Genomic DNA, 14,119 nt, shown 5'->3' on the forward strand with positions numbered 1-14,119 from the left:
TCCCTAGTTGGACTAGGAGAGAAGGAAGGGGGAGAAAGGGAGGAAGGAAAGGGGGGCGCCGCCCCCTTCCTTGTCCAATTCAGACCAGAGGGGGAGGGGGCGCGCGGCCTACCCTGGCTGCCTCTCTCTCTCTCTCTCCACTAAAGCCCATTAGGGCCCATATACTCACCGGGGGGTTCCGGTAACCCCTCGGTACTCCGGTATATGCCCGAACTCACTCGGAACCTTTCCGATGTCCAAACATAGGCTTCCAATATATCGATCTTTATGTCTCGACCATTTCAATTCTTCTCGTCATGCCCATGATCACATCTGGGACTCCGAACAACCTTCGGTTCATCAAAACACATAAACTCATAATACCGATCGTCACCGAACGTTAAGCGTGTGGACCCTACGGGTTCGAGAACTATGTAGACATGACCGGAACACATCTTCGGTCAATAACCAATAGTGGAACCTAGATGTTCATATTGGCTCCCACATATTCCACGAAGATCTTTATCGGTCAAACCGCATAACGATATACATTGTTCCCTTTCTTATCGGTATGTTACTTGCCCGAGATTCGATCGTCGGTATCTCAATACCTAGTTCAATCTCGTTACCGGCAAGTATCTTTACTCGTTCCGTAATGCTACATCCCGTAACTAACTCATTAGCTACATTGCTTGCAAGGCTTATATTGATGTGCATTACCGAGAGGGCCCAAAGATACCTCTCCGACAATCGGAGTGACAAATCCTAATCTTGATCTATGCCAACTCAACAAACACCATCGGAGACACCTGTAGAGCACCTTTATAATAACCCAGTTATGTTGTGATGTTTGGTAGCACACAAAGTGTTCGTCCGGTATTCGGGAGTTGCATGATCTCATAGTCATAGGAACATGTACAAGTTATGGAGAAAGCAATAGCAACAAACTAAACGATCATCGTGCTAAGCTAACGGATGGGTCAAGTCAATCACATCATTTCTCTAATGATGTGATCCCGTTAATCAAATGACAACTCATGTCTATGGTTAGGAAACATAACCATCATTGATTCAACAAGCTAGTCAATTAGAGACAAACTAGTGACACTCTGTTTGTCTATGTATTCACACATGTACTAAGTTTCCGGTTAATACAATTCTAGCATGAATAATAAACACTTATCATGATATAAGGAAATATAAATAACAACTTTATTATTGCCTCCAGGGCATATTTCCTTCATAGGTCTCGTGGGAACTACTCACACATCACCGGAGGTGCAACAAGGTTGATGTAGAAGCCCTCCATGATCGATTCCCCCTCCAGTAGAGTATCAGTGAAGGCCTCCAGATGGGATCTGGAAGAACAAAGACTTGCGGTGGCAGAAAAGTTGTTTCGTTGGGGTTTCTGGGATTTTTCCAATATTTGGAAATTTATAGCGCTGGAATTAGGACAAATGGAGCCACGAGGGGCCCACAAGACATCAGAGCACGTTGTTGGCAAACGTAGTAGAAAACAAAAATTCCGCACCTACGATTACCCAAGAATAATATGAAAATGCATAACGGGTTGGGACCATGATTGTTACCGTCACCGAGTTGCAGTAGAAGAAGAACATGTCTGTGTGGATCATACTTGGAGTCCCTCGTCCCCCTTGGTGCTTCGGCATAGGGGACGAACTGGACTCCCTCCCATAGTAGGATTCACGACCTCTCCCCGCACACATAAGGAAAGGGGGGTGCCACCTCCACTTGGGCCTTTGTGGCCCAAGTTGCCTTCCACATCTTTGCCTTTTTAGACCCGTTGATATTTAAATAAATATAAAATATTCTAAATACTTTTAGACCATTATATATATATATATTAACATCTCAAAAAAAATTCCACCTATATATAATTTATCAGTAATACCCGGTATTACCTAATACTCACTGAAACCCTTCTGGTGACCCCGAAACGCTTCCAGATCCTCTCAGAACTATTATGGATATTCATGAAATAATATCACAAATATATTCTCATGACTTCCTTCCTACTAACACCCAGCACATCATAATTACCTTAAGCTTGTGACCCCGTTGGTTCGGTAACTCATAGACATGAATGAAACCGTTTGTTCAATGACCGACAGCGGGACCGTGGACGTCCATATCAATCCCTATGAGCACACGAATGATAATCGAGTGAATATTTGGTTATTATGTGATATTCCCTTTGCTTCATGATACTTCACAAAACTCGGGGTGCATTTGTACAATACCAATTACCACTCTGCTCTAGGGAAAAACCCTTTTCAGGTGTTATATGGTTACCAACAGAGACATTTAGGAGTTGCTAATTTGCAGTCATCGACCTCGAGTGATTTGACCACTTGTCTGATAGAGTGCAATGCTACGACCACAGCTATACGAGAACACCTCCTCCGGGTGCAACATCGAATGAAGGCCCAAGAGGACAACATCGTTCTGGCAAAGTCTTTGCAGCAGGTGATTGGGTTTTTCTGAAGCTCCAACCCTATATACATCAATCAGTGGCAAGGCGCACGAATCACATGTTGGGTTTCAAGTATTTTGGCCCTTATCAAGTCATAGAAAGAGTCAGAGATGTTGACTATCGTCTACAACTTCCAGCGTCCAATAAAATTCATCACGTGGTGCATGTTTCTTTACTGAAATCGGCCAAGTCGCCGGAGGAGTAGGTGCCTACACCAGAATCGCGGTAGTATGCTCAAGTGTGCCCTGCCGTGGCTAAACCATGTTAGGTACTTGATTCTCGTCTGGTACGCTTTGGAGGATGCACCATGAAGTAGTTCAAGGTCGTCTGGAGTGGGCTACCGACAACGATGGCTACATGGGAATGGGAAAGTGTGTTGTCTAAACTGGCGACAACTTGACGACAAGTCGTTTGCAAGGGGAGGGGAGTGCCATGACCTAGTTGGGTGTTGGGCTATGTGAGTGTGGACTGTGTCGTCTCGGCCCATACTGTAGGGTATTTAGGCGTGTTATGCTGTGTGAGTGGGCATTGATGAATTGTAATGATAGAACTTCTCTTATCCATATCTTGTTCCTTCCCATGTTAGCCTCCTCTCCCCCCTGAACCTCCCTGTAATTTTATCCCGAACTCAGAGATCTATGAACCACATACTAGCCATGGCAGGGAATGCTATCTAGATTGTAGCAGGAAGTCTGGCTTGATGAACTCCCAAATGATGTAATGGTGCGGACGACCAACACTTTTGGCTGAGTTAGTGTGATTAAGGAATTGGGTGTTCCATTTTTAAAAAAGAGGTCAGCCACTCGAATGGCAAGGAGGATGAAAGATGGCGAATGTTTGCTTGCTTGAAGTAACATTGTTGTTTTGCTTGCTTGCCTACCTTGATGCTTGCTTAGCTAGCAGCAAGGTAGCAGGCAGTTGTACCCTATTTAGTGTGCCTATTTGTGGTCATAGAGGTAATATTTTTTAGGGGAGTCATAGAGACAATTAATGTTTGTTTTGTTACTAGGCCAACTTATTTTTAGGTATGCTAGGATGGATGTATATGTTAAATCATTGTATCATATGTGGTGATTCGCTTAGTATGATTGTCATCATTTATATAAATCATCATTATTGGACGGACAACCTGACAAGAGGTGTTGAAATATTCTTCAAAAAGTGAACATTTCTTTTAAAATAGGCGTTGAACACTTTTTTCAATACATTTTAAAAACAGACTATGAACATTTTGTTGGAAATATGCCCTAGAGGCAATAATAAAATGGTTATTATTGTATTTCCTTGTTCATGATAATTGTCTATTGTTCATGCTATAATTGTATTAACTGGAAACCATAATACATGTGTGAATACATAGACCACAACATGTCCCTAGTAAGCCTCTAGTTGACTAGCTCGTTGATCAATAGATGGTTATGGTTTCCTGACCATGGACATTGGATGTCATTGATAACGGGATCACATCATTAGAAGAATGATGTGATGGACAAGACCCAATCCTAAGCATAGCACAAGATCGTGTAGTTCGGTTGCTAAGAGCTTTTCTAATGTCAAGTATCATTTCCTTAGACCATGAGATTGTGCAACTCCCGGATACCGTAGGAATGCTTTGGGTGTACCAAACGTCACAACGTAACTGGGTGGCTATAAAGGTGCACTACAGGTATCTCCGAAAGTATCTGTTGAGTTGGCACGAATCGAGTCTGGGATTTGTCACTCCGTATGACGGAGAGGTATCTCTGGGCCCACTCGGTAATGCATCATCATAACGAGCTCAGTGTGCCTAAGGAGTTAGTCACGGGATCATGCATTACGGAACAAGTAAAGAGACTTGCCGGTAACGAGATTGAACAAGGTATTGGGATACCGACGATCGAATCTCGGGCAAGTAACATACCAATAGACAAAGGGAATTGTATACGGGATTGATTGAATCCCCGACATTGTGGTTCATCCGATGAGATCATCGTGTGGGAGCCAACATGGGTATCCAGATCCCGCTGTTAGTTATTGGCCGGAGAACGTCTCGGTCATGTCTACATGGTTTCCGAACCCTTAGGGTCTACGCACTTAAGGTTCGGTGACGCTAGAGTTATTATGGGAAATTGTATGTGGTTACCGAAGGTTGTTCGGAGTCCCAGATGAGATCCCGGACATGATGAGGAACTCCGGAGTGGTCCGGAGGTGAAGATCGATATATTGGACGAAGGGTATTGGAGTCCGGAATTGTTCTGGGAGTACCGGGTGACGACCAGCGTGACCGAAAGGTGTTTCGGAGGCCCCGACAAGCGTTGAGGGGCCTTATGGGCAAAGGGGAGGGGGCACACCAGCCCACTAAGGGGCTGTGCGCCCCTCCCACCCCCTCTCACGTAACCTGGAGAGGTGGGGGCGCCTCCCCTAGGGCAGCCGCCCCTCTCGGCTTGGGGGGCAAGTTTCCTACGGGTGGGGGCGCCCAAACCCATCTAGGGTTTCCCCTGTGGCCGCCGCCCCTCCCCTAGGGAACCCTAGGGCGCCTCCTCCACCCCCTTCCCCCTATATATAGTGAGGGAGAGAGAGGGCAGCCGCACCCCTTCCCTGGCGCAGCCCCTCCCTCCTCCAACTCTTCCTTCTCCTCCGTAGAGCTTGGCGAAGCCGTGCAGGAATACCACAAGCTCCACCACCACGCCTTCGTGCTGCCGGAGTTCTCCCTCAACTTCTCCTCTCCTCTTGCTGGATCAAGAAGGAGGAGACGTCTCCGGCCTGTACGTGTGTTGAACGCGGAGGCGCCGTCCGTTTGGCGCTAGATCGGATCTTCCGCGATTTGAATCGCCCGAGTACGACTCCATCAACCGCGTTCTTGTAACGCTTCCGCTTAGCGATCTTCAAGGGTATGAAGATGCACTCCCTCTCTCTCGTTGCTAGCATCTCCTAGATTGATCTTGGTGACACATAGGAAAATTTTGAATTATTGCTACATTCCCCAACACATTTTACCAAAATGCAAGTATGTTTTTTACTATGAACATTTTTTCCTCCAAAATTAGTTGATGTACATTTTAAGGATATGTGTGGCACATACATTTCTTGAAGTACACATTAAACATTTTTCTTTTGATCTATCAACCTTTTTTGTAACACTTGGTGAACATTTCTTTTTCAAATAGGTGTAGAGAATTTTTCCAAGACATTTTGAAATAAAATGTTAACCATTTTTTAAAGTAAAATACATTTTCAAAAATTTACTATTAACATTTCCCACCTAATTTAGTCGATGCAGACTTTTTAAGTATTACCCATACGTTTCTTAAGTACACATTGAACATTTTCGTTTTGAGGTATCAACATTTTCATAAAACTTGGTCAACATTTCTTTAAAATAATTGTTGAATTTTTTTCTAAGAAAATTTTAAAGTTAACTATCAACATTTTGGAAAAAGAAAATACATTTATAAAATGTGGTATGAGCATTTTTTCCACCTAAATTAGTTTACGTATATTTTTTAAGTACTATTAGACATATATTTCTTAAGTATCCATTGGTCATTTTCACTCGAGCTATTACATTTTCACAACACTTTGTCAACATTTCTTCAAAACAGACATTAAACATTTTTCCAATAGATTCTTAAAATACATTGTCAATATTTTTCAAAGGGCAACATTTAAAAGTATTGTGATATTTTTTTCCAGCTAAATTAGTTGATGTACATTTGTAAGTACACATTAAACATTTTTATTTTGAGCTTTTAACATTTTCGTAACACTTTGTGAACATGTATTTTTCTAATTGGCTTTGAACATTTTTCCAAAACATTTTTAAAGTACACTATCGACATTTGTGAAAGTGACACATTCCTCAAAAATTACATAAACAAACATCGGACTGTGCTAGGAGGAAGAAGTAGAAGCACACAATAAATAGGAAGTAGCAAAGAAAGAAAAAGAAGAAGAAAAAACAAATAGAGAAGAAGAAGAAGAAGAAGAAGAAGAAGAAGAAACGCAAGTTTTATTTTTTGAGGAAAAAGAAAAAACACAAGTTTTTTTTGACAAACAGAAAAAAAACACAAGTTTTTTTTGAACGGTAAAAAAACACAAGTAGAAGAAACGAAGAAACAGAACGCGCTCGAGGAGGAACGTAACTGGGCCGGCCCATTCTGGGAACTCTAGACGCAAAAAAAAAACCCCAGACATATCACCTCTCCCCCTTCCTCCCCCTCGCCTCCCCTCGCCAGAAAGCTTCTCCCTTTCCCCTTCGCCTCGCCGGGAGGAAATCTCCAAAACCCTAGCCGATGCCGTCGTCCATGCCGCGCAGAGGTAGACGACGCTCTCCCCCTCCACCTCCACCATCAGATGCATCACCCCTTCCCGTGCCCTCTCCTCCCCCACCGTCGCCATCAGCTGCATCGTCCAGGGCTACCTCCCCTCTACCACCGGCCGCAGCCTCCACCGCCGGCCGAACCCCTCCCCTCCGCTGCCCTCAACCACCAGCCGAAGCCTCCACAAGCCGATCCCCTCCCCTCCCCTACTCTCCACCACCAGGTGCAGCCTCCACAAGCCACCCCCCTTCCCTCCCCTGCTCTCCGCCACCAGCCGCAGCGTCCAGGGCCACCTCCCCTCCTCTCCCCTCCACCACCAGTCGGCCCCCTCCCCTCCTCTCCCCTCCACCACCGGCTGCAGCCTGCACAAGCCGACCCCCTCCCCTCCACGACCCAACCCCCTCCCCGTCTCTCCACCATCAGCCACAACCCCCTCCCGAATGCCGCTACTTTGACGGGGATGGAGAACTCTTCGCCGACAAGGACGGGGAAGGCCTCTCCTACAGTCGGCCACAGCCTCCACCGTATGACTTTGTCGCCATCCCCTCACTCTGCTCTCTATTTTTAATGCCTTGGAACATTTAGTAGTGATAGCTGCATGTTTTACATTGGTCGTTCGTATATATAAATGCAGAAATATAATCTCTGTTACACCTGTACCAATTTAATGAGGGCTAGTCCATTTGCATTGCCCATGAGACAACTATCTAGATATTCTTTGATTTATTCTCTCTCAGAACATGCTTAATAACTGCTGGCTATATTGTATTGCCATATTACTTGGAGTTGGTCTAATAGCCCACCCAGTAGTACTCCCTCTGTAAAGAAATATAAGAGCGTTTAGAGTAGTGATCTAAACGCTCTCATATTAGACCACTACTCTAAACGCTCTTATATTTCTTTACAGAGGGAGTAGTTAGCAAAAGATATATACTACTCCCTCTGTAAAAAAATATAAGAGAGGGAGTACTACATTAATACATTGCTCACCTCTAACGAAAACTCTTTGAAGCTTGTGTTGCAGCCGGCTATTACTCTACAACTCGTTTCTTTTCCCTCTCCTCCATCTCTCCTTCCACTCAGCATAAAATGTGACATGGCAGCTCCTATAGCATTGCTTACACCATGTTATTATACGTTCCCTCGGTCACAAAGTTGTCCAGCTCCTATTCTTGTTCCCTACTCACTATTTGTCCAAGAGTAGCTAGATCATTAGAAAAAGAGCTATTTGTCCAAGGCTTTTTTAGGGAAGCTTTGAATTCTTCTGTTTTGAGAGCATGAGGTGTTGTAAAAAAATGCTCTTTTGATCCCCATCGCGACCAAATATCTCTTATTCTAAAATTCTGCATTGGTTTTTTTTGAGTGCCTTTTAGTTACTAATACTTACTACTTTTTGTAAGAAAGGTTGGTTTTCTTTTGAGATAAGGGGTCAGGTTAGCTAGTTTTTTTAGAAACACCTATAGTTTTATTCAAACTCGCAACCATTACAGATACAATGATTTCGATCCATTATCAAATAAATTGCAAAGTAACTCCTACGACTAAGAATTACAATGAGATCTCTTGGAGGCATCTTTTCCTTGGTATCAATCTTTGCAAAATTTGCTATATTCCACCAATTTATTCATCTTTTGTTTTTTCAGCTGTGAGGACACTGAGCGGGCAGTGCGTATTGAGGCCCTATCACCGCCAAACCCCTTTCCATCCGTTTCAGCATTGATGCCAACTGGATTGCTCATTAAATATTTTCTGAGAGTTGATGCTGATGGCTTATTTCACACATATCCTCATCGGGGTGGTCCGTTTAAGAGCTTAGAAGAAGCCCAGGAGGCCATAGACACCTATCATGCTAATCGGATTAAAATCAAGTAATGATTTCATAACTTCGCTTTTATTTTTTTGCGTTGAAGTATTATTTTTGATTGTTTAGCAAATTATTCTAGAAACTCAGGATGCATATCCTTTTCTATTTTACTGGGTACTGGTGTGATTTGATTGCTGCTAGGTGCTTGTACTTTTTCTCAGCTATGTGATTGTGTTTTCAGATTCCTTACCCAGCGTTGTTGTACGGGTCAGGACTGAATGGCCTCTTGTTGGTGATCACTGTGGACCATTGCCGCTGTGATATAAGAGCAAACCATTGATTTGTTTGCCATGACTTATTCTTGTTTGGGAGTAGTAATTAGCATTCTGTTATCTATCATAAATCTAGGTACATTACCTAAGTAAGTTTCAGTCAAGATTAGTTTACCACTCATAGAAAGCATAGTCCCTTGCCAAGAAGCTGCTTTCTTTCCCACTTTCTCTTTGACAGGTTCCAATCACTATTATTAAGTTTCCTATAATGCAGACGGATGCCCATGTATCTAGAAGGGAAATCTCCCACGGTGCAAGTAAAAATCTGAGCATCAATGTCTTGCTTAACCAGTGCCTCCCAAAATAGAGAACTTCCTTTTTCAGGAAGTTGATTTTAAGTCCAGTCAAATGCTCAAAAACACAGAGAATGACAGAATTACCTTAAGATTTCTAGCCCCCTCCAACTCATCCTCAAGCATAAAAATGGTGTCATCAGCATACTGCAATATGGCTAAACCACCGTTGTGCAGCTTGTTAAGCTTCATGCACTAGCCAATGCAACCAAAAGTCCGAACTGATGGAAAGGGCTAGACAATACACATATACACTTCAACACCCCCTCTCACGTGTGATGCGGGAAGTCGACACGTGGATAGACTCAGAGGCATGGCTCAAGAGGCCTATATGTGGGCAAAGGGGGGCAGCACCAATTTTTGGATAAATTGCGAAAGCCAGGACTTGAACTCAAGACCTTAGCTCCGATATCATGTTAAGCTTCATGCACTAGCCAACACAACCAAAAGTCCGAACTAATGGAAAGGGCTAGACAATCCACATATACACTTCAACAAAGCTGAGGGACTGATAAGCCTTTAATGAAACCTTATTCTTGGGCTCTTTTGATAAGAGTAGCCAGAACATCAGCAGCAATATTAAAAAGTGAAGGAGAGAAGGGGTCTTCTTGCCTGAGCCCTTTCCTAGTAGCAAACTAACTACCTATCATGTCATTCAGAGTATTGGCAACCTTGCCATTGCAGACAACAGCTTTAATCCGCTGCACAAACTTCCTAGGGAAACCTTTCATTTCGAGGACTGAAAACATAAATTCGAAATTGATTTAGTCGTACGCCCTCTCAAAACCTACTTCAAGAAAAACACCAGCTTGTTTGCTCTTATTTAAAGAATGTAAAGTCTCATGTAGCAGTACTACACTATCTAAAATATAACAGCCTGTAACAAAAGCATTATGAATCTTGGACACTAATTTCTCTGCAACTAGCATAGCCCTAGTTGGCAATCAGGGTTTTGGTAAAAAATGTAAACGCCACATTAAGCATGCAAACAGTTCTATACATTTGGATCTTGTCAGCCCCCTGCCCCTTGGCAATCAGGTTGAAAATTCCATAGTCAAGTCTAGAGATAACAATAATACCGTCAAAGAAAACATTACAAAGCTGTAAAAAGATCATTGCAAACCAGCTTCCAAATTTTTTTTGTAGAACTCTGCAGGCTACATGAGCAGATACTAAATCTTCCAATGGGTTTTGCAGGCCCACTTTCAGCTTGTCAGGAATAGATACCGTCTTGAGCCCAACTTCTCTGTTAGGGATTTTAGTGGCTCTAGTAGTCCTGACCAGTGTGGGGCTTCTGTTTTCTTTGTCATGAAGTTGCTCCCCTCCAGTATCATCATCATGTATCTGTTTCTCAGTTTTTCTGCACTAATTCCTCAATCTTCTGAGTCCCAATGCCCAGCCTTGTAGCAAAATGGTCTGGGTCCTGTGTATGATCAAAATCATTTTCTTTCTGGCTCTCATCCTCAACAGTAAAGTCTTCTAACATAGCAGAATCCTTGGCGAAATCTGAATTTACTCGTTCAACCCAGATAACACTCTCATTTTCTTGTTTCATCCCAAGCAGCTTTTTCCTTGTCTCCTTCTCAGCTAGCAAGTTCATATCCAATTCATATTGGCTGGATACCCCTTCCTCACAGTTTTCAGTAGCAGAAATATCTTCGGAGGGAGCAACAGAGGTGTCATGCTTTCGGGATTTGCTAGTGTTTCCAAGACCACCATGAAATTATTATTGATAATTTATAACAGAGGTGTCATGCTTGTACTTTTGCTCAGCTATGTGATTGCGTTTTCAGATTCCTGACCCAGTGTTGTTTTACGGGTTGGACTTACTGACCTCGTGTCAGTGATCACTGCTGCTGTGATATAACAGCAAACTGTTGATTTGTTTGTCACAACTTTTCTTGTTTGGTACCTTGGTAGTAGTAATTAGCATTCTGTCATCTAGTAGCAATCAAGTTTGCTGGGCGCTCATTGGTTGCAAGAACAATGATGCATTTGTGGTAATTAATTACAAGAGTTGTTTGGTCCATCTCTTATTCTTTTGTAATTGTTATCTGAACTAGGTACTTGGGTGAGCTTTCCAAAGAGGACAGGTATGTTTGGCATAAACTATATTGGCGTGATGGAACAAGGAAGAATTCGAAAGAAGCTTTGGATGCAATGATGAACCTTGACCCCACTTTGGAAGTAGTTAAATGTTTACTAGACAAGCATAATGAGGAACACCATCTTTTCGAGGTTTGTTCTCTACCTTGTTCTCTCTTTCCATTTTTTTTATCGAGCATATGAAGTCAAGGAGGTTGTGAGTTACAAAGCTCATTTTCCGGAAAACGATTCTCAATATGAATGGAGGTCCTTCTCACATTTAAATGTGCTTGCAGAAAGAGGATTGAATGACAACCAAAATCTTCTCTTCATTGAAATCACATGCACAGATGGTGAATTTGAGGAGTATGCGCTTACTTGTCTTTGTGCGGTTTCGTCCGATGATAATGGTATGTTTGCATTTAGCTATTTAATCTTCCATCCAGTATATCAATATGCAAGTTACTGAAATTTGCATTATGTTCACACTTTGTATCACCAAGTGCCATATTCAGAATTCACCATAACAATATTCTGTTGCGTTATTTTCACTTGCTGCCGGCAAGATGTTGCAGAGCCACCGCCGCCTCGCCGCTGGCTGCTGCATCTAGAGAACAATGAGCATCTAGCCAGCATTGTTTATAAAGCGTCCTGCTTCAGACGCTTATAAGTTTATAAAGCGTCCTGCTTCAGAAGCTTAAGCGTCGCTTAAGTGATAAGGCGCCCTGGCAGCGCCTTAGAAATATGCCTGCTTTAGGCGCTTAGGCGTCGCTTAAGCATCCTTTAGGTCACTTTACCGCCTTATAAACCATGCTAGTGAGCCGTTATCTTGTGAGCTATGGTATATGGTACATGAACATCAGTAGCATTAGAGAGAAAGGGAGGAGGAGCAGGAGCACAAGTTGCTGCTGCTGCCAGCTGCCGCTGCGTGAGAGACCGAGAGGAGGAGTCAGGGGTGACGTGGAGGAGGTGAGGAGGAGCGAGTGAGACTGGGGCAGGATCTCAGGAGCCCTCCGCAAGCTCGCCGCTGGCCTGCTGCTGCCGCTGTTTAGGTCGGGAAGGAAATGTATTGGGGAGGGATTGCGCTGGACTGGGGTACCATGATAAGTAGGGTTAGTCTTACTCTTACTGGACTGGGCTGTATCGGGATAGTATCATGGGAGGTATCCAGCACGTATCGGGAATTATCTTCTTTTTTTTTGTTGCTTTATTAATCGCAGATACTTCACTGAAACGTATCAGCCACGGATTCGCTATGCACAGGACATATCAGTGTTTCTTAGGTGTTCATTAGCTGTTTCAGATTTTCAACCAGAATATTAACTATATTGGAGCATGTCTAAAGTTTCATAAGCTTAGCTAAGTGCCATTCAGTATATCAGTATGCAAGTTAATAAATTCTTCCATTCTGTATTATCAATATGCAAGTTTATTTTCACACTTTGTATCACCTAGTGCCATTTAACTAAGTGCTAGCTGTTTTCACACTTTGTTAATTCACTTGAAGAGTAGGTGTGTTCGCTGCGCCGGTAAAGATAACAATGAAGAATTCAGAATTTGGTCACAACAACACCTATTTTTGACTCAATTTGAGCATTTCTAAAAACATGGGAGTAGGTGTGTTCGGTAGTTGTTTCAGATTTTATTAACTATGTTTTAGCATGTCTAAAATAGGCGTGTTAGCTAGCTGTTTCAGATTTCCACCAGAATATTAACTACTCCCTCCATACCAAAATAAGTGTCCCAACTCTAGTACAACTTTGTAGCATGTCTAAAGTGTCATAAGCTTAGCTTAGCTGGTTCTCCGGTTATTCTTAGTTATGATAAAAAGAGCATACCGATACCTTGTGCATTAGATATTGATTAACAAAACTAAACCATAATTGTAGGTGAGTGCTGTGAATGTGGTGATGATGTGAAGCATCCCACTGGTGTGGAGTACAAAAAGGGTGAAGCAAAGCCCCATGGTCGATGCAAGTGCATTAACAGGCCTATCTCAGATGAAGCATTTAACAAGGTATTATTTTGTCGGCAAAAAACTTACCATGGATGTGCAGATGAGTCATTGTTAGTTTCATGTCTTTTTTCCTTTTCTTTTTTTGCAGTTTATTGTTGTGCGTGATGAGGATTCCCTGGAGGCGGAGGAGGCTAGGGTGAGACGGCAATTCAGGATACGCAACATAGCAGATGGCCATGGAGCGAGGGGCAAATACATCGTACCGGCGAAACGTGTGCAAGCATAGATGTATAATCATTAAGGTTGTGCTGCGTTTGTTTTTGGTACCAGTGATGCTGAGTAAGTAGCATGTGAGTGTTTGGCGTCTTGCTTGCTGACGTAGAAGCCTCAGCTCGTTTGGGTGGAGGACGGTCCTGTGCGGAACCCTCGTTTATGGTGGAATATCTGAAACAGCTAATGAACACCTACGTTTTGGGGGAATAAGCTGGCAAAACCAAAGTGGCTTTTTCAGTGCAATGTGTTTTGTTGTGTCAGTGAAGTGTTTTTCAGTGCAATGTGTTTTGTTGTGCCAATGAAGTGTTTCTCAGCGCAATGTGTTTTGTTGTGACAGTGAATTAGTCATAGAAATGTGGGATACATGCGTGACAAGAGAACTTTGAGTCTGGCGCCCAAGCTTTTGTCAAATTGTGTACTCAAACTTAAGTGGAGTATAATTTATTCACAACCAACACTGTACTTTGTACTCTCTCTATCAAAATATAAGACGTTTTTTTTGGGTCTAAATTTAGACTGAAAAATATTGTATATGTTGTTAGAGGGAGTATCTTATAGCAATCTAACTTGAAGTACACTGAAGAATGTTGAAGCGTCTTGCCTC

At 42.8% G+C, this 14,119-nt stretch overlaps 1 protein-coding gene across 2 annotated transcripts; it reads left to right on the forward strand.

Annotated features, from left to right (window-relative positions):
* The first annotated feature begins 6,670 nt into the window (after window positions 1-6,670).
* On the forward strand, window positions 6,671-13,757 carry LOC125552517. 2 transcript variants are annotated; one of them, XR_007303663.1, is made up of 6 exons: window positions 6,671-7,295; window positions 8,415-8,639; window positions 11,264-11,438; window positions 11,582-11,695; window positions 13,175-13,302; window positions 13,391-13,757. XR_007303663.1 is itself a non-coding variant. In XM_048716110.1 (4 exons), exons 1-4 carry the CDS (start codon window positions 11,543-11,545, stop codon window positions 13,526-13,528), a joined length of 336 nt encoding a protein of 111 aa, XP_048572067.1. In that variant the 5' UTR covers window positions 11,477-11,542; the 3' UTR covers window positions 13,529-13,757. The 2 variants fall into 2 exon arrangements, 1 of the variants encoding a protein (XP_048572067.1); XM_048716110.1 differs by lacking the exons at window positions 6,671-7,295; window positions 8,415-8,639; window positions 11,264-11,438 and adding an exon at window positions 11,477-11,552 and having other exon boundaries at window positions 11,636-11,695.
* Window positions 13,758-14,119: the final 362 nt, after the last annotated feature.

Source organism: Triticum urartu, chromosome 4, assembly GCF_003073215.2.
Source record: "Triticum urartu cultivar G1812 chromosome 4, Tu2.1, whole genome shotgun sequence".
In the NCBI taxonomy this organism is placed as follows: domain Eukaryota; kingdom Viridiplantae; phylum Streptophyta; class Magnoliopsida; order Poales; family Poaceae; genus Triticum; species Triticum urartu.

What these genes read in the sequence shown, in the direction of transcription:
- LOC125552517 (XM_048716110.1), top strand. An exon ending in GGTTTCGTCCGATGATAATG is followed by an intron (nt 11,696 to 13,174) that starts GTATGTTTGCAT and finishes CCATAATTGTAG; the next exon opens with GTGAGTGCTGTGAATGTGGT. An exon ending in CAGATGAAGCATTTAACAAG is followed by an intron (nt 13,303 to 13,390) that starts GTATTATTTTGT and finishes CTTTTTTTGCAG; the next exon opens with TTTATTGTTGTGCGTGATGA.